This window comes from Hyalella azteca, unplaced genomic scaffold (assembly GCF_000764305.2).
Source record: "Hyalella azteca isolate HAZT.00-mixed unplaced genomic scaffold, Hazt_2.0.2 contig14766, whole genome shotgun sequence".
NCBI classification, from domain to species: domain Eukaryota; kingdom Metazoa; phylum Arthropoda; class Malacostraca; order Amphipoda; family Hyalellidae; genus Hyalella; species Hyalella azteca.
In genome coordinates, this window is record NW_025944642.1 from 670,850 (window position 1) to 690,624 (window position 19,775).

The following is a 19,775-nucleotide window of genomic DNA, read 5'->3' on the forward strand; positions in this document are numbered from 1 at the left end:
TTTTGTGATATATTATACGGGCCATAATATGTAACCAAATATTTGATCACATTTATAAAAGAATTAAGTTTTGTCTAAAAAGCAGATTTTGTAAATAAACTAGGCTTTGAACATGAATTTCATTATGCGTTACATTACATTATAATGTTGTGTTAAATTTAATGCTGAAATTTTATTGCAACATGCCAACCAAAAGGGTCTAATTCAACACGTTTCTGCAGGTATCTAACAACAAAGAACGATAAAAAAAATTTTAAAATTATCTGATTTTACAGTCGGTGATTTTCGCCATAGATTTAACAGAATTTTTCAATTCAGTCTTTCCATAATTATTAGAATTTGCACGGCAATGTCTCATGATCTGTACAAAAATAATATTCACAAACCACGGTCGAAAAACGATGGTTGTGATGGCGATCTAAATTCGAAACAATTAACTGATCAATAAATATCGGAGGTAAAAATAAAGGCATATAAAATGTTAGAGGATTAGTATTGAATTCTTAATACAATATTTGAATTTGTATACGCAACAATGAAGAATCAAATGTAGAATTTAAATTCGCGTGTAAAGTTCTCAGTCTCAAAAAAAAGAAAAAATTCAGGTGTTCAAAAATTTGTGTAAGGAAATAGCAATAAACAGTCAGGAAGCTGCACCGTTGTTCCATGGAGTCTCTATAGATATATTTATTTGCAACTTATACAACTTAGAACATTCATTTATTGGTACAATGTGAGTAACAATTTCTGTAGCAAATGTCATTCATTAAATCGTATACGTTTTACTTCTCAGTGCAAAATGTAAGAAAATGAATGAACCCATATGGTGTATAAATAATAATTTTCTAATATATCAAACGGGAATTGATTATATTTTTCATGTATATCATCTCCAGTTACTTTACAGAACACTTCGTGTTTTGGCCGACCTCGCGTAAGCGTATATATAGGATAATATACGCATACGAGATTCCTTATTTGCACAAATAATTTTCTATCCATATTGTCTTTACAAATCATAAAAATTCCATAAATATTCATGGAACCAATTCTTAACTTTTAAATAAAAAAATTAATTACATTTCTAACCGCGAACACACTGTAAACCAAAACAAAAAAAGCCTGTAATGACACTACCATCACGAGGTCGCTAATATAACACCAACACAGCTTACTTAACCACGGGACCTTTTTCAGAGCGTGAAGAAAATTGCTAAATACATACTTAATGATTAATTATCAAAGAGCCGTAGTGGAAGAATTGTGGTAGAGAGGAGGATAGTAATGCTGGTCAGGGATCATGTTGTGGTGTGAAGCCGTGGCTGAAGACACCGGGGGCAATGGGCTCAGCGCCCCATAGCCGTTATAGTCCTTCGAGTCTCCGTGGGGGGCGATGATGGACGTTATGCTAAAGGGGTGGACGGATGGATGGTAATCCTTCAGTTGGTTATATTCCTTCAAGTAGTTCCCGTAGTCTTTGGCATGACCGTTGGGATAGTCTTTTGGATAGCCGAGCAGAGAAGGATGCAGCGCTGGGCCGAGATCGTGAGGTATCTGATGATGAAGAGAATGGCCGTTGTGATCCGTATACTTGTCTTGGCCGTACTTGTCAGTCAACGGCTGGTATTTGTCACTAATTGGATACTTGTCATGGAGCTGATATTTATCCTGGAGGTGGTTATACTTGTCAACTTGGTTATATTTATCACAAGGAACATATTTATCGGTGAGTGGTGTAGCTGCGGGAGGAAGTGAGTGGTAAGGATTTTCAGAAGGTTCTAACTTCGTAGCCGCCTCTAAAAGTTGACTCATGCTACTGGTAACATTGTCAGAATTCGAAGGTGGAGGATGCTGGTGAAGGTGGCTGGGATGTGCGCCGTTTGCTACAGAAGATGCAGGCGAAGTCATGTTCACGTCGTGTGTTTTTGTTTCTTCTTCGTTACTATCATGATTTTTGCCTGCCCCTCCTGGCGACTGGTTGTGGGACAAAGATTGCGATGCAATTCCTGACCCTGAAACCGATTTTTTCTCTTTTTTCTCTGCCTTGAATCTCTTTTGCCGACGCAGATAGCAGCCGTTCTCAAACATATTACCAGAGTCTGGATGCAAAGACCAGAAAGATCCTTTTCCGGGCTTATCAGGAGTTCTAGGGATCTTGATGAAACAGTCGTTGAAAGACAACGAATGGCGTATGGAATTTTGCCACCGTTGCTGATTTTGCCGGTAATATGGAAACAAATCCATGATGAACTGGTAAATTTCTGCAAGTGTGACCATTTTACTTGGTGCATTTTGTATCGACATTGTAATGAGAGAAATGTATGAGTAAGGGGGTTTTGCATGAGTGTAGGAACGACGGTAGGTTTTATCTTGTCTTGCTCTTTGCAGAGCATTCGTGACAGGGCTATCGGACTCGGGCAGTTCTCTGCCGTATGGCATCATTTGGTTCATAGCTCCCATTCCTCCCATCCCAGCAGACATGCATCCACTCATGCTATTCATTTGTGGCATGGATGGATTCATGGGAGAAAATGTGCCCATTCCACCCATACCAGGACTCATACACTGACCACCCATTCCCATACCCCCTATACCACCCATACTCGAAGAAAAATCCATGTTAGGAGGCAAGCGTTGCTGGTATCCATTCATCATCATAGGATTCATGGCGTTCATGTTATAGTGTGGCTGTGTCATGGGTGACACAGGGGGTGGAACACTCGTCATGGGAGTCATTGAATCACTGTACAATTTTTGAGAAATCATCGTGACGGTTTTTAAATGTTCAAAAAAACAAACACTAGAAAAAGTAATATAGAAACTTCACATATTCTAGACCGATATGCACTTCACTTCTTTCACTGAGGTTGGGGGTAGCACTGACACAGAAATTTTTGGATGGCCTCTAGCTCGGTGCTAGGAGCGACGCGGAGATTTCAGAGTCACTAGGAAAGGACACCAGGTCTCGGCCACTGGAACTCAACAGGTCATCTGAGGTCGCATGGCTAACACTTCCACACACAGTTCACTAGGAGAGAGTACGCTAAATTGAATGACCAAACACTTATCCTAATCATATGTGTGCGTACAGAGTTTGAGTTGGTCTTGTTTAATTCTGTGATCAGCAAAAGTACTTGTAGCACTCACAGACTGTAATAAGCGCTGGGTTGGACCTAACCCTGAGTAAATATACTCGTGTTTGAGCAGATATCTGGAGGCCCTCCTCCAAACTCGAGCTGAATACACTTGCCCAGGCTATTGGTCTAGAGTCTAGCATGGAACTGCCAGAGGAATAAGACTTGGGTCTTTGTCCCACGACCTCGCCAATACCTGCCTTCTGGGAGGAGCGAGAGCGGCCGCATGCATGTCGCTCCAGACAAAACATCTGGAGCTCGAGGTTGTCGCCAGGGTGAGTTGCCATGACTGGAATGGGCTGGAAGGTGGGGCTTGTCTCTCAGCCGCGGGGCGGCGCAGTTCTGATCGACCGCGCCTGCCGCCATCCCCCTCCTGCAGCGGGCGATCATTGGGGCCGTTCGGCTCGCATTGCTGGAGCTCGCTTGCCTATTACGCTACGCTATCCTGTTGTTGTTATTTTTATCCCTTTAATTGCAAGAGAACGTAAATTTCCCTCAACTCACCATCTTTTCTCCGAAAAGAAATTCGTTTTGATTGACTAAAAATACCCCAGGATTGCAAAAACTTTTTCACCTGATAGTGATCTAAGGAAGTTATCGAGACATTATAGATCAAATATTAAGTAGTGATTCACAAGTAGATGATTTATTGTAGAAATAGTCGACATTTCCCGTCGTAAATGAGATACTTTAATTTTTTTTTGGCTTTTAAAAGTTGCGTAGATTTTCTTATTATGGTTTTTCTTTTGAATTTTGGTTACAAAATTTATAGTCATTTAAAAACGACCCGTGGGCGCAAATTCGAAGTGGGACGATATGAAGCAGCTGCGAAAGATATCCATTCACTGATAAACTTATCAGTGTAGCTGATTGCCAACTTTCGATCCCGCTTCCGATAATCGAAGAATTAAGATAATAAATTGACTCTGAGTTCTTTGTTATATATTAGATGCGAACATCACATTTCCCCTTTCAAAGAATAAAAGTTTTGCGAGGACAGTTAAAAAGCAGGCTAATATAGAAAAACAAAATAGCGTAGCACTGATACATAAATAGAATTAGGACCTTTGATTGAAATTATTATTTGGTGATGAAAGAAGTATCGGCAAACAGCAAGCTCATGCATGTATACGCATACTGTAATAAGACTATATTCAAAAGTAAAGATCATTTATATCATAATTTTAGTCAGACTTCGGCCAGCGCTATAACTAAGAACTTTTCACAATGAGAATTTTAATTTTTCAAATACCATGTACGATGAATCAAAGAGACTGAATGACTCAATTCTATCCTGAATTCTGGTGAGGATTATTCCATGTATTTTATAGGCCATAAATTTCATATCTAAATCCTTTAAAAGACCTAAGCTTGGTTGAGAAATTTTATACAATGCAAGCAACTCCGCCATGGCCACGGAATTTCGAACGTTAACTGTACTGCACATGCATTTTGTCGTGAATAGATAGCACGAGAAAAGATTTTCATGCTATAATGCATCTTTTCTGGAAAAAAAATTGGCAGCTCAAATTTTCGTTTCATAATATTCCAAAACGAACTTATTTCAGCGACTGAAATTATCGAGTGCACAATTTTGAACACTCAATTAGGAGCATTAATTGCATTCGTTATTATTATTTTCATTATTATTTTAATTATTATAATAATAGTAATAATTATTATGATAAATTATTATTATTAGTATAATATTATTATTGTTGTATTATATTCATCATAATTATTATTATTATTACCATGGTTTGAGTGCAATGATAAAATCTCATATTCCAACTTGATGACATGAACATAAATCCAACAAAATGTTGGACAACTCATTGTAAATATAAATTTTCGACCTAATTTATTGGATTCACAAACATTCTTCATTGAGCGGTCGCACGGGTGCTGATAAAAGTTCAAAACTTTTTCTGCACATAAGTAATTAAAAATTAAATTTTAATGAGTCTTCCTTGGGCAGAATACGAATTTATTAATTTTAGTCCTAAGCTTTAATTCTCGTGAAATGCTATGCGCGGAAACCTATTCCACAGTTAAGCAATTTAACAATGGTATATGTTAAATGGATATACTGAAAAATAACTTTGTTTAAATCGTTCAAACATATTGAAATTATTTACTACAATAAAGTTACAGATCGTGAATTGACCTAAAGTTCCTATCTTAAATGAAAATTTTGTGTAATTTTAGGATTTAATTATTAAAGATTCACTTTTAATCAACCAACTTTTCCAGGGTCACTTACACATCGCCATAGATGGAATGCTTCGTGAAACAGTCTACGGTATGCGTGCGCATATTTTTACAATGGTTATTATTAACCCATTAAGAGAATTTTGCTCGACATTTGAGAATAGTTGCAATCATAACATCTATGTTACTTACAATTTCTTAATTTAAAAATATAATTAACTCCAAACTTATCAAATTTAAGAGTAAGACCAATCATTAATTAATCTTTACAACTTAAAAAATATTGATGGACAGCCCTTAACTTATCAGAGTTGAATTATCATCCAAATGATCAACAGAAATTTAACTATCAACAAGAATTCGAAATTTAATTAAAAAATGAATCACAAGTTATTATTTATTCATACTGAATATGAGACCTTTACGTATGTTTAGTCCATTACATGTATTTCTATATGTTAAAAGTGTGGTCTAATATATTTTTTTAATTATGAATTGTTTTTATTTTTCTGAACTATTGATTTTTCTCCTTGTTTAGTCCTCACGTGAACAGAAAATACAGAGAACATGGATAACTTTCATCGTGAAAGATCAGACACGAAAAGGATGTTGTCTAAATATACGTAGAAGCTGCAGAAATAGTCATGTATTGCACTTCAAAATAGACTACTAGAAACTTTTCCGGTCGCAAAAAAAACACTGGATTTCAGAAATATATAATTGCGTGTGGCTAGCTGGCGTGGACGCTGACCTTGACTGATACAGGAAAAATACATTTTTTTACAACGCATTTCAACTTTATATTCGAAATTTGAGAACCAATTGTATTGTTACGAACATGAAAACAATAGGAACCAAAAAAATTACTGGTCGAAATCAGTCGGATTAGGCTTCCTGATTCCTGTTGATTACAGTAACCGCAGAACACATGCTTCTCAGTTCGTCCATCTTTTTAATAAAAACAAGTTTCACTTATTCTCGAAATAATCTTTTCTCTTATCCATTTATTTTTGCTTGCTACTAAACCTCTGTACGTGTGACCTGACTACAAAGTTATTTTGAGTTAGTTGTTTTATTATAGCTTCGTAGAACAATGATAATAATAACAGACGCACGAAAAGTAATTAATTTAGACTACGTGCACACTACAGCATCGAGGAAGATAAATGCAAGTGAGCGTTATAAAAAGCGTGTAGCGTTTTGATACATGCTGTTTATAATACGCAACTGTTCTGAGAATAATCAACGTCTTATACAAATGCTAACATTATTTAAACGCCTGCAATAACGCAAGTAGCTAAATTATTTGCTGAATTAATTCTACTTCTACCCTTAAACTACTGAGCTGCTGTGAACCGATAACGATAATGGAAAAACTTATCATCTATAAGCCACAGCCAAATTTAATTTTGAATGTTTTTTTCATCTTGATCTTTGATTAGCGTGCTCTGATTGACGAACAAAAACTAATCCCTCTTATCTCAGCAAGAGCCTCTTCACGCATACGAAAAACATGTACAGCTAGAGCATGCAATTTTAAATGTGTTAAGTCAATTTTCTATATTAAATATGATTGTGGGTAAGACAACGACTGCTAACTAAAACTTGAAAAGCAATACAAAGTTCTCCGAAGTATAGTCCTTGAGCCAACAACTATGAGCGACTGAACCTTCGATTATTGGAGATTAGATATGACGCCGGCACCTGAAAATGTAAGTGAGATCATGACCACAGGACAGACGTTTGAATGCTCCTACATGACTTCTTTACTAAAAAGTCACTTTCATAGCGTAAAGTTTGAAACCATAGCTCAAGCCATAGTGACCATGCATAATAGGCACAGATACATGCCGGTCCATATGAGCTCGACCTCTTATTGAAGCTGTTATACATTTCTGGCGATATCTTAGGGAAGTTTGTTCCGGAAACACCTGACGTAGAAGTCTAACCAGATGCTGACATTATACTCTGTCCTAAGCGAACTTCTGGAAAAATGCGACATATGGCCTTCCGACAATTGCTTTGACTAACTCAGTGTGACCGACACGTTAAAATTCAGAGCACCAAAATTAGCACAATTTTTGACGGTTTTCCAAGCTGAAAATTTCTGGTCGAAATCGTCGAAATATCCGATTTCGAAAAGTGAGTTTCAAATTTCCATGTGTAAAGCTCAGCGATGTCACGAATCGGCGATAGTCCACTTTTCGCCTTAGCTTCTTCTACGCCACTACTATATTTCTAGTCATGCACATGACTTTCCCCACCTCACATACCCAAAATATTTTATGTGTCATGCTGCTGACTAGGTGGCTCATTGCATCCCCATGCAAGACTCACTTCATGCAAGACTTCTTTGCCGTGACTCACACCCATTCAACAATCACTTCAAGGAGGTTATGGGGAAAGCCAGGGTCAGGCTTTCCGTCATATCGATGACGGCGCCGTGACGTCTGTTTGGTACGTCCTCATATGGTAGGATTGAATCGTATTCATATCTCGATGTCTCAAAATTTTGTTATCTATGTTAAAATATATATATGATTTTAGATCCAAAAATGAACCGGTCAATGCGCACAGCTGGTGTTAAACTCTCAAATAAATAATAAACAACTGTTCAAGTCTAATTTCGAACAATTCCAATAAATGATATCCCGAGTTATTTGTGAAGCATAATCTACATCAACCTGAGGTAATCATGAGCCCATTTAAAAATGTCAAGACAAAAATCACGAACTTCTTTTAACCCTGAAAATCATTGGATTTGATTTTAATAATTAAAAATTAATTTCAGCACAAGTCAGGAAATGATTTTTTTTTACTTCGATGGAAATGAGTGGCAACGGGAAGAATGCTTTTCCAACTGAATCCTTGCGTGACGCGCTTAAAATTGCCACAAATTTCTATAATTAAGCTACCTCAGTTGTTATTAAAATTATAAAATGTGAAGACATTGTATCACCTCACAATTTTATTGTGAGGTGCCATTGTCACAACCTCTAGGGTCATTATTACAATAATTGCAATTAATTACAAAAGATAAAGTGATAATTTAAGGCTGATTTCAGAAATCAGCAAGAGTCGTAACCTTAAAGTAAAGTACATTTTTTAAATAATCTCTAAGCCTCGGTCCTAACTCTGCAGCAGGGGAGGCATAAATGATGGAGTAATTCTAGATTTTACTTATAATCCTAGAGAAGTCAAGTGGCAAGGCCGGCTGCGCTCAAGGCTCAAGTTTCGCCGAGTCACATCTCGAGAGGTACGGTCCGCCGCACCACATCTCGGATCTGTAAATCCAATCCTGATTCTCTACATTCTACACGAGATATCCAAGCCAAGTTAAACTCTATGTAATTAACTGGAATTACTTTCATACTTTTCATCATCTAATTCATTGTGCTTGTTGTAGCAATTCTGGTGTTCTCAGGTTTGTTTAATGCGTTTCCGCATTAAACGTCTTTTCATTCTCGTTCCTTTGTTGAGCAGCAAATGTGATTTTATTAGATTCTGGCGTATTGATTGCGTTCAAAGTTGAATTGTTCACGTTCCACAACATTATTTGCATTGACAATGAGTTCAATCATGGAGCAGCAACAGGTGATATTAGCAGTTTGGCAAGCAACGCCGTCAATTGCGATAAATTTCGCAGCGAAAATTTTTTATAATTACCGAATTTAATGCTAAATAGAACTAAATATTTAGGAGCAGCCAAATTTAGGAAATTTATGACGTCGGTAATGATGTTTTTGGTATTTATACTGAATATTACGCTAACGTGTGGCTTTTGTTCCGCGTTTCTTAAAGAATTCCTTCGAGAAATAAGTCTGTGAAAATTCCGGTCATTCAGTAGAAGTACCGTGAAGGCGTGAATGTCTCTACGATGTTTTACGGTAGTGATTTTGGACGTGTTTTCCACCTGCAAAACGTTGATCTTGTGACCAAGTAAGTTTTGTATATATATATATATACCCTCTATGTCAGATCGTTGACTCTATTATTTGCTCTGATACTACAGTTGAATATTAGGCGAGTTGCAAAATTTTTCAGAAGACCCAACATTGAGAAGAAAAAAGAAAAGAATCCCAAACTGAATTGGCCGTTGCGTGAATATTTCTCCACGTATAATATATCCGATTTTCTCTAATGGATATTGCCTTGTTTGTAAAAAAAAAAACCTTCCGACATTATTAAAATTTAGCATTGATTATGATTGATATCGACTTTCAGTACAAAACATTACTGAATTGGGCTTCTCCCGAATGAAATAAACTCGTGCCTCTGAGTGTGTATCGCGTGGCGCTAATAATTTTATAAATTATGATATTTACGAAGTGTATTCTGTGATATGTTGAATAGATCTCCCGTCGATAGTCAAAACATTCACTGGTTCTGTAGTATAGCAATATTTCTTTATGCTTGAAGACTCTCCTAGCTACGAAAAAGTAGCACGATTCAGAAGTTAGGTACCTAGATAGCTACCTACATTCTTCTGCCTTCGTTCGTCATCCAGTGTTCGTTATTATGGTTCCAATACCGTCTTTACGGTGCTGCAGTGTTATTTTCACCCATGAAGCATTACAGGTTGCACGTTGCAAGTCCATTAATTTTTTGGGCAGTTTGGAAAACGGCGCGTTTTAACCTATGCTTTAACACGGTAACACCACATAACTATGTTTATGCGAGATTGCGAGCCTTTTCTAAAAATAAACACAGAAAAGTGCGTCAATAAAAACTCTCGATAATTTCATTCATATTTGTCTTAACTGTGTTATCTTTCGTATATTGAGCAAATTCATTTTGTTTTAATATTTTTGATCGGCTTCTAAACTGTTATATTTACTTGAACGACGATATTATGCAGGATGAGCTCATATCTAACGTAGTTTCCCTATGATTATTTTTTTTTGTTGATCCGTAGAAATTCTTTAAAGGGCATACAATGATAGTTTTGAACCGTAAAATTATTTGTTTCATTCATTGAAATGACATACTATGTTTGTTTATTCTGAACGATTTACTTGTAACCTCCACGTAAATGAAACAAATTCATCTTATTTAAACTTATTTCAGTATTCAAATTTTGATCATTTCCACTCGCTCTAAATTATTCCGTTGTTTATCGAATAATTTTAGTACTATGGACTACTCCTTTGCATGCAGCATGCTATGCTCTCTCGATCGACGGTAATTGGCTTGTGTGCATTATTTCCGATGGTATTCCAAATGTCTAAAAGTATGGCTAGCAGCAGGAGTCATTAGGCCTATTTTAGTGGGCTTTAGCCCACCTAAAATATTCTTATCACCTCCTGAATTTCATGTTCAGTTTTTAAAATTATTTTTATTCTGGTTTTCTTATGAAAAAAGCCAATAAATTCAACATATTGTTGGCCTGAATATAGGTTTAAATAAATAATCATTCAACCAGCCCCTATGATCTTTAGTACTACAAATGAAGAGGCCCCTATCTGCAAGCCATGACGACATAATTGCCGTTGGTTAGCATTAATTTCAAAATTTTGGTTTTCGTCTGGGTAATGTTTCGCGGTATTGCAATTTATACCTGCGGTCTACGTTGCCATTTTCAATTTCTTTCCGTTACTTTAAATGACGTAAAACATGTATGAAAGTTATTAACTCTTAATACGTCAAATTCTATTAATTTTTTAGATTTTATTTGCACAGTCTAATTAATGCGTAGAAACAATGATATTTGTAGATATTGCTTGAGCTTCTTCGTTCAGCGCATGAAATCTAACTTTCATTATGGAGTATTATGAGGGACTGTTAGGATCCAGCAGAATGGTTGCAATCAGTTGTTCCTATCTCTTACAGATCTATTGTCATTGGGAGACTTTTGACAGTTGCGTTGTAGCAATTGTACCTACCACCGCACTACCAAGTAGTCAAATCAACTAATAGTTAATTCATAGTATTCTTCCATATACTACCACTGTATAATGAAATTGTTTGAATTTTATATTAAATATTGCGCTATTTATTATCACAGTCAGTACGTATATATAATATTCGACCTTGAGCATAGTCGTCAAGGATCCGCAGATGTCCCATGTTGAAACACGTTGTGTTGTATGATTAGCTTGCGTTAAGTAGTAATCATTTCTGTGTACTTATAACTAAGTTAAAATAGTTCATGACCGCGAAAGTGTTCTTTTATTATTAATGATGCACGCACGACATATGTTGGACCCTTCTGTAATAAATGGGTCAAGTCTTGAACACCTGCGCACGCAATGTCATCTTTTACATTTGGGAACATTTAGCGAGTACTGCTTATTAATTTCATTGACTAAAGATACTGATAAAAATTTTCCATACTAGTGAATCGATTCAACAACAGAAAATTCTATCAGAGCTGTTAGATTTATTTATGATAATGAAGGAATACGATAAAGTTTTCCATGCAGTTTTTAATATAGCATAAACTTAGGTGACATTCAACACCAGCCTCTGTTGTCGCGTAACAATAAATTCGAAGTCCGCGTGTAAGTTAAAAGTACGACACTTAAATGCGGTACGTATAGTTTTAAAGTGATTATAGCTTATAACATTCGCATATATGTAACAGATCTAAAGTGAGGCAATAAGATCGCAGAACTGCTTCCCAAAAATTCTATTAACATTGAATCAATTTTACCGTTATATGTTTGACGTATTTCTCCCCTCATAAATCTTATAGGGTATACTTTCTTCATAATTTCGTTTTCTACATTAAATAGACGGGTTCTTCACAAACGACATTCTGTTATTAGCGATAGTTTTGCTGGGGATAAAACTTATTCGTGCGATTTTTTTGTGGAATGCTTCACAATTTCGAAAAAAGCACAGAGGTCAACAGTCGCACTTTCAGACTCAGGATGCCTCTAAAGTTTAAGGATCAATTTTTTGAGCAAAAAATTGTCTCGAGTGTTTCATTTTTTTCTGAACCAGCTAACAACTGTCAACAAATTAGATTTATTTGCACTAATAATATACTAAAATACTAATATAATTATACCAGTTAGCGGTTGGGTTCTTTGGGCCGATCAGTGGGTAAATGTATAAATGCAGTAGGTGCATGTAAAGGTATATAAGATTACATATAGTGTTCCCACAAGTTTGAGCATTAGTATGCTCTCTAATTAAATGATGCTATTTTAGAATTAAGAGAAACTTGTTCCTCATTTTCTACGCCACATAGAGAACATCATCAATAGGTAATGAGTAATGTTATTACATATTGTATGCAGCTACAAAAATGCTATAGAGTTTCAGTAACGCACATCGTAACAGTGCTAACTAACCTGACCTAATTAAAACAACTACTATGCACTAAAGCCAATGTACATAGTAGGTAGGTTAGTTATACGTGAACATCTCAAATTAACGTAGTTAGTTCCAGCCAAATGATACATTGAATTGTTTTTATGCATGTGCTAGCGATTGTCGACCGCACGCGCAGTCTGACGGCTCATCGCGTGGGATCGCCACACTTGTAGCAGGTGCAGTCTGACGGCTCATCGCGTGGGGTCGCCACACTTGTAGCAGGTGCAGTCTGACGGCTCATCGCGTGGGGTCGCCACACTTGTAGCAGGTGCAGTCTGACGGCTCCTTCATGGTTATTTTCATGGTCGCCTTGGAGCCACCAAGCATTATCCCGTCGCCGTCGTAGCAGCGCGTCAGCAACACTTCGCGTTCATGCAGCGATGTCTCGCGACAGCATCGACAGTCCTGTCGCATTGCAATTATTTTAACAATTATTGGAATAATAAGGCTACCATTGAAGCAAGAAATTATACTAGCTAGTGCTTATTTAGGCTGCCGGACAAAATAATTTATATGTTCGCAGCATTTCGTCTACAAGGAAACATCAAGGAAGATCAATAACCATAAATTTGTTTTTAATTTCAGTATTTTAATTGATGCTCGCGCTCGTTCATCAGTTTCCTTTTGGCAATATTCGCTTCACTTGTTGATGGCAATCGAGCAGAAAATTTCATTTGATGGCAGTCGAGTCAAACTTTCGGACTTCGGAATAGAATATAATCATTCTTAGAGTTACGTCACAAAAGTAAATTATTGACTTCCGATCTATTATTATTTTCTTATTCATAAATCTCATTACATAATACATATTGCAATGATCCTGATTAAATCACAACTTCAAAGATGTCTTTGGGCCACAAGTTTTTCAGGTCCGAAGCTTTATCATCGTTATGTGGCTTGTATTGCTAACAGCATCTTGTGTCAAATGGGATCGTGTTGGAAATGTCTATGCTTATTCGTCATGTCTATGCTTGATTTTGATGTACGAATTGTGTTTGTGTTCAATTCAATTCAGCAGAGCTGTGGTGTGGTTAAGATCCTACCTTGTAGAAGCCACTCATGTTCAATACAATACAACAAAGGCATAGTATGGTTAAGATCTTACGTTGTAGAAGCCAAGCATGATGTTCAATACAATACAACAAAGGTGTGGTGTGGTTAAGATCCTACCTTGTAGAAGCCACTCAAGGTGTTCACCGAAGGCTGCACTTTAGACTGGCAGGATCCCTCGCATTTGCTCACCAACACGTCCTCCTCACATTGCCTGATCAGGCGCCCGTTGTCGTCTCGTTCCTCTGTCGACATTCATAGAAAAATTTTTTTATATAGGAACATTTTTAGTCGATTTATAATTAAAAAAGTTTATGAATAGGATTTTCATAGATTTCCAGCCTTAATTTGAGGTACTTGTATGGTTAAAGGCAGAGTTTCGCCTTCGTCATGTGAATGCCACGATGCTCTTGCATCATTTCACCGAAATCGATCAAATAATGTATGCAACATGTGAGAATGTTTTATTCATTTGTGATCAAATAAGATCATGAATTTATGTTTTAACTTTCTATGAATTACTTTGTATTTACTTATAAATGAGATTATTATTTGATATTTATACCCTGCGTGACGTGTATGGTTGAAGGCAGAGTTTCACATTCATCGTATGAGCGGCCGGCGCTCACGGTGAGCAGCGCGGCGCTCAGCAGCGCTGTCCTCAGAATTAAAAGCTGCATCTGCACCGAGGAAACAGGGACAAAAAAAATTATATTATACATAAGAATTCAATATTTATAAACAAATTATCATATTTTCGACATGGTTATTCGTTTGTGTATTCTGCCGAGACCACGATAGAAGTTTCATCTAAAAAAGATGGAGGCTCAAATGATGACTTAAACTCATTTTACATTTTAAATTTATTTTATTAGCTACAATATAATGACGAACTCAATTCAAAACGTCGACGAAATTTTGCGCTCCATAAATGATATATTTGTACGAATGCTGAAGAGATGTATACTCTCACAAATTCATTTATACACCAAACAAACTGAGATTTGTTTGTTTGGCTGAGATTTGTTTGCATGGTGACTAAACTAATCTCAGTCAGAGCAGCAAGATTATATACTTGGTCGTGTCGCTCAGATATAATCCAGAGCAGCGACTAACCGTGCTGATGCCACGACAGCTCAGGAGCGAGTGACGCGCCGTCAACAGATGCTGGACAGGTCTTTGCATCAGCCACCCAGTGAGGTGACCCGAGCCGTTGTTATAATTAAATTTTAATAATAACTGTAATAATAATATATAATTGCGGCGTCAGTTTTGATGCTGTAATAATAATATATTATTGCGGCGTCAGTTTTGATAAAGCCACTTTGGCCTGTTGTCGATTCTTAACCACCCGACCACCGTGCCGATTTAGACTAGAATTTTGCGGATTAGAACCAGTTGCAGATTTCGAACTGCCAATTCGCTGGTTCAATCAATGCTCAAACCACTCGGCCATCGCGACAGATTTACGTACAGGCATGGAAAGTTCGTTCCTTCTTTACTTTCTTTCCTAAGTAATAATTGTGAAAAATTGTATGAGCAAATTATACGAGCAAATAACACAATTTTTTTTAAAGAGTTAAATTCATCTAACTTATTAACGAGTATGTCAACCTAGTACTTTCAACGCACTTCTGCAATGTTCGATATTCTTTGCTCGAAAACGCTGGTTGACAAAATTACGGCATTTTGTTTTCAAACTTTTTTGCCGACTCCCAAAGTTTGTTTGATCTGCTGTCATATAGCAAATTAAAACGAATATTCAAACGGATATTCATTTTCTCGAATATTCCAACGAACTGTATGCTATGGCGACCTCCAGTACCGGATTTACGATGATGAACGTGCAGCATAACCGAAATACTGAAGGTCAAATATGAAGATAACGATAAGTAGAGGGCGATGTAGCTCGCCGGGAAGCCTTTTAGTCGAGCGCCATAAACGCGCTGGGCTCAACGCTGGGAATTCCAGCTCGTACAAGGGCCGTTGACTGCTTCCATACTTGCGAATATTTTATCTGAGTTTTGGTAAAGATTGTTCAATGAGTACATGTGTATGAAACCACATTGGGGTGTATTTATACTTTATAGGTAAGGCAGTTTTTTTCCAACACCATAGGTGCGCTCAGTAAAGAATAATAGGCACACACTGCTTATACTTACTTGCAAATATTTTACTTTAGTAACTAACGATCGTTGATGAATACATATGTGAATGCGACAACGCTGTGGTTTATCAATAGGTAAATCCGTTTTTTTTCAACGAGATACGTTTGGTACAAATATGCACAAATCGCTTCCTCACAGTTGACTTCGGAGCTTAAACGTAACTATTTGACGCCATTCAATGCACGCCATCAACGAACGAAATGTCCTGAAAAAATCTCGATCGTTCAATAGATGTAGAGTTACAAATTTCTTGGAATTAAGTACAAAATACAAAATATTTGTGGAATTTTTCCGTTGTTATCAATTAAATTATTTACTGATAATTTCATTCGTAAATTTGTCATAAATAATAGATGAAAGATCTTCATATGTCTAAAGCAATTCAGATGAGTCGCGTAAAGCCCTCACTGCTATCCATGCTATAGGATTTGTGAATAATGAAGTGAGTAACTCAATTGGCCCTTTCCAGGCCGATTGTCTCGTTTATTATAGGTACTCAAATTAAGAAATTCATGTCTAGGCAATATAATGAAGTTGTTCCCGATTGGGACAGTAAAAACCTGATTTATTGTTAAACGTGATTTATTGCTAAGGAATTGAAAATTTTGTTCAACAAATATCTTAAAAATGTTAATCTGCAATTGGTGTGAAAAACTTTCAAATCGGTTCGTCTTTCAAGTATAAAGATAGGTACTCTCCCGCTTTTTATTCGTTCTTCCCTAGTCTCACGCACAGCCATCATTCTTCCCTAGTAATCACGCATAGGTACAGGCTGTGCAATGGCGTACAAAGATATGTTGCTAATTATTTATACCTTATGTGCAGGACAGGCAAGAAAACGCTGGTTGGGATCAGCTGCATGGCTTGGCGAAAATACGAATCGGTAAGTGATTGGGTGAGGAGAATGGATGTTGGTGTGCGTGTGGGTGGTGAAAGGTTAAAAATGCTTCTGCTGTATGCTGATGATTCTGTGATTTTGAGTGAAAATAGCGAAGAACTACCAAGTATGCTGGACTGTGTGACTGAGTATGGGAGTGACTTCAATGTGCGATTCAGTGCGGAGAAGAGCCAATTAAGTACTTGTTGTGAATAGATCGGTTGAGGATATAAGCAGAGTGTGGACGTTGGGAGGGAATGAGATTGTTGGGACAAATGAATATAGGTAGGTACTTAGGGATGTGTGTGGACCATGAGGGATGTCAGAGAACCAAGGCCGCGAATTTCAGTAAGGCGAATCAATGGATGAGTAAACTTGGAAGTGCAGCAAAAGTGAGAGCGAGTAAGTATGAAGTATTTAGGAAAGTGTGGAAGAGTGTGGCAGTACCTAGTATTATGTATGGATTGGATGTGATAACATCTAGTGATGGTCAGCTAGATAAACTGGAATTGGTACAGAGTAAAGTGGCGAGATTAGCACTAGAAGCCCCCAGGTGGGCTGCGGTGGAAGCCCTGAGAGGGGACACGTAATGGAGTACTTTGAAGGAGAGACGAATGAGATCAGTTTTGAGGTATAAAGTGAGACTGGAGCGAATGGACGATGAACGTACGTTAGGCACGAAAGATGTATATGCGGAACATGAAGGTGAGTAAATGGGCACGTAGATGTCGGGCATTGGTACGTAAGTGTGGTATGTATGAAGCATGGGTGCGCCATGGACCCGCGGGACCAAAAGGCGAATGGGTGATGACAGTACCAGGTGCGATTGGAATAGAGTGGGATGAAAAAGAGTGGAAAAGAGAAATAAATAAGCGAGTGAAAGACTATGGGCTGAAGGTGCGAAAGCAAGGAATGGAGGGAAAAGACACTAAGACTGTATCAAATGAAAGCGATTCTAGAATATGAATGCATGTATGATGGTGGTAAAGGTGCATGGGGACATAGTATTTTGTGTTAGGGCAGGGCGCTAGGTGTGAATGGACGTACATACAGGTGGAATGAGAGGAGGGAAATAAATGTTTTATGTGTGATGGGGACGAGAAGAAAACTGTGGAGCACTTGGTGATGGAATGTGGGGCGTATGAGAGAGAGCGTCAGTCTATGATGGAGGTGATTCTGAATGAGAGAGGTGAGACGAAGAGAACAAGCGAAGAGTGGATGACAATGATTGTGGGTCTGTCTGAAGGAGCAACTGCGGCTATGTTTGAGAGTGTGAAGGGATATTTGGAAAACGTGTGGAGGATGAGGGAGAGGAGGAGGTTGATAAGAGTGGGGTCTTGAGGAGTGGAGGGCTGAGAGAGGGGAGGGTGGGAAGACAAAGGTGACCGTGCCGAATGTTTTAGTACGTACGTTGTTTTATTAGGGTGTTGCATAACGAAATGTTTTAGTTTTTTTAGGATTGCTGTGAATATGTTTAAAAATTTAACTTTTTGTTTACATACGAGTGTGACGTGAACTTTTAATTTTTTGACTATAGTAAAAGCTTGTATGACCGATTACACGTGTGCAGCGTGTATGACCGATTTAAAGATCGTGACCGGAGGTCAACGCTTCCAATTCCAAGATGAAGATGATGAACTATTCAAAAGAATCTCCGATGAATGGGCTACCGGAGGTAGCAGGAGGCCTGTACCCAGCAGGAGGTGCCAGGCATCACATTCACTGCAGCGTCGCCGGAGGAGCGAGTTACATAAAAAATGGTTTAAATATTTTGTCGTATGAAATTATACTGACTAATATATTCTATATTATATAATATATATTTATTATTATATTATAATTATATTTATTAATTAATTATTGTTATTATAACATAACTTAGTTCGATGATTTCTCTTGCAGCCATAATGATTTCTCTATTGCTGCCAGCAGGCAATACATCAGACCCCGGCGTGCTGCTGCACGCATCGGCCTGCCTGCACGCGACGCATTTCCCCGCGCCTCTAGCAGGAGGAAACCGCGAACGTAAGAGAACGAATAATCTGTGTTGAATAGCGTACCTTGAAAAGTTATTTTTTGTTCATTTTTGAACACGTACCCAATACTTTTGCGTGGGTTAATTTTTATATTTTGTTGAATAAAATCTAAACACGGCTTACTTTTCGATATCCTTTCAACATAATGTTTCTAGTAATAATGTCACTCGTTTGCTTGAATCGCAAATTCACTAAAAACTCAAAAGCAAAGAAAACTCCACAAAAATTCATATTATCTTTAAAGAAAACGTTAACTTGTTCTAGAATTTTCGAACTGACGATGGAGCTGGACTCCGAAACGTTTTCTTTAAAGATACTATGAATTTTTGTGAAGTTTTCTTTGCTTTTAAGTTTTTAATGTTTCTAGTAACATTAGCAATATACTGACCAAATGTTAGGTAAAATCTTTTACTTTAATTTGAGATATAATTTGAGATTGGATACTGTAATGTATCCAATACTTCTGCGTGTCACGGTATAATGTATGGTTTGTATTGTGTAATCATGATGTATTGACATCCATTTTGACTCATCTTTTCTTCACAGATGATGGCTGCACTCCCCTTCACTGCAGCGTCGCCGGAGAAGTGTTTACATAAAAAATTGTACAAATATTTTTGTCTTATAAAATTATACCGACTAATATATTGTTAATTACAAATATCATTATTATATACATCTCTGCAAATTTATGCAACCATTAACTATTGCCTCATTTATAATCATCTCGTGGTATTCTCTTTCATGTACAGTGCCGGAGACTTGAAAAACGTTTGGCACATAGGTCGCCAATGCACTTTCGTTCTTCGACTCACTTTCGTTTTTTGATTCAATTTTGACCTGTTTCAAAAGTAATTCACTTTGGACCTCCTGATACACTTTTGTTCTTTGGTGACACAATTTTGTTGAACAAAATAGCATAACAACTATGATGCAATTGAATCAATTAAATGCACGATTGAAGTCATCTTGTCGGAGT

The 19,775-nt window shown here is 37.3% G+C and overlaps 2 protein-coding genes and 1 long non-coding RNA gene across 4 annotated transcripts; 1 reads left to right on the forward strand and 2 right to left on the reverse strand.

Annotated features, from left to right (window-relative positions):
• Window positions 1–1,043: 1,043 nt before the first annotated feature.
• LOC108678284 (silk gland factor 1-like) lies at window positions 1,044–3,273 on the reverse strand. The gene has a single exon (XM_018166657.2). The coding sequence runs from the start codon at window positions 2,764–2,766 to the stop codon at window positions 1,240–1,242; it is 1,527 nt and encodes a 508-aa protein (XP_018022146.1). The 5' UTR covers window positions 2,767–3,273; the 3' UTR covers window positions 1,044–1,239.
• A 5,943-nt stretch (window positions 3,274–9,216) lies between these two features.
• Window positions 9,217–19,430, forward strand: LOC125179054. Of its 2 annotated transcripts, XR_007157132.1 has the most exons (5): window positions 9,217–9,284; window positions 16,709–16,766; window positions 18,331–18,520; window positions 18,693–18,785; window positions 19,343–19,430. It is a non-coding gene; the product is annotated as an uncharacterized LOC125179054 (long non-coding RNA). The 2 variants fall into 2 exon arrangements; XR_007157131.1 differs by lacking the exons at window positions 9,217–9,284; window positions 16,709–16,766 and having other exon boundaries at window positions 18,252–18,520.
• Window positions 12,311–14,860, reverse strand: LOC108678279 (partner of bursicon). The gene is made up of 4 exons (XM_018166653.2): window positions 14,832–14,860; window positions 14,281–14,395; window positions 13,836–13,960; window positions 12,311–13,070 (listed from the first exon to the last, which is right to left on the reverse strand). Exons 2-4 carry the CDS (start codon window positions 14,393–14,395, stop codon window positions 12,903–12,905), a joined length of 408 nt encoding a protein of 135 aa, XP_018022142.1. The 5' UTR covers window positions 14,832–14,860; the 3' UTR covers window positions 12,311–12,902.
• Window positions 19,431–19,775: the final 345 nt, after the last annotated feature.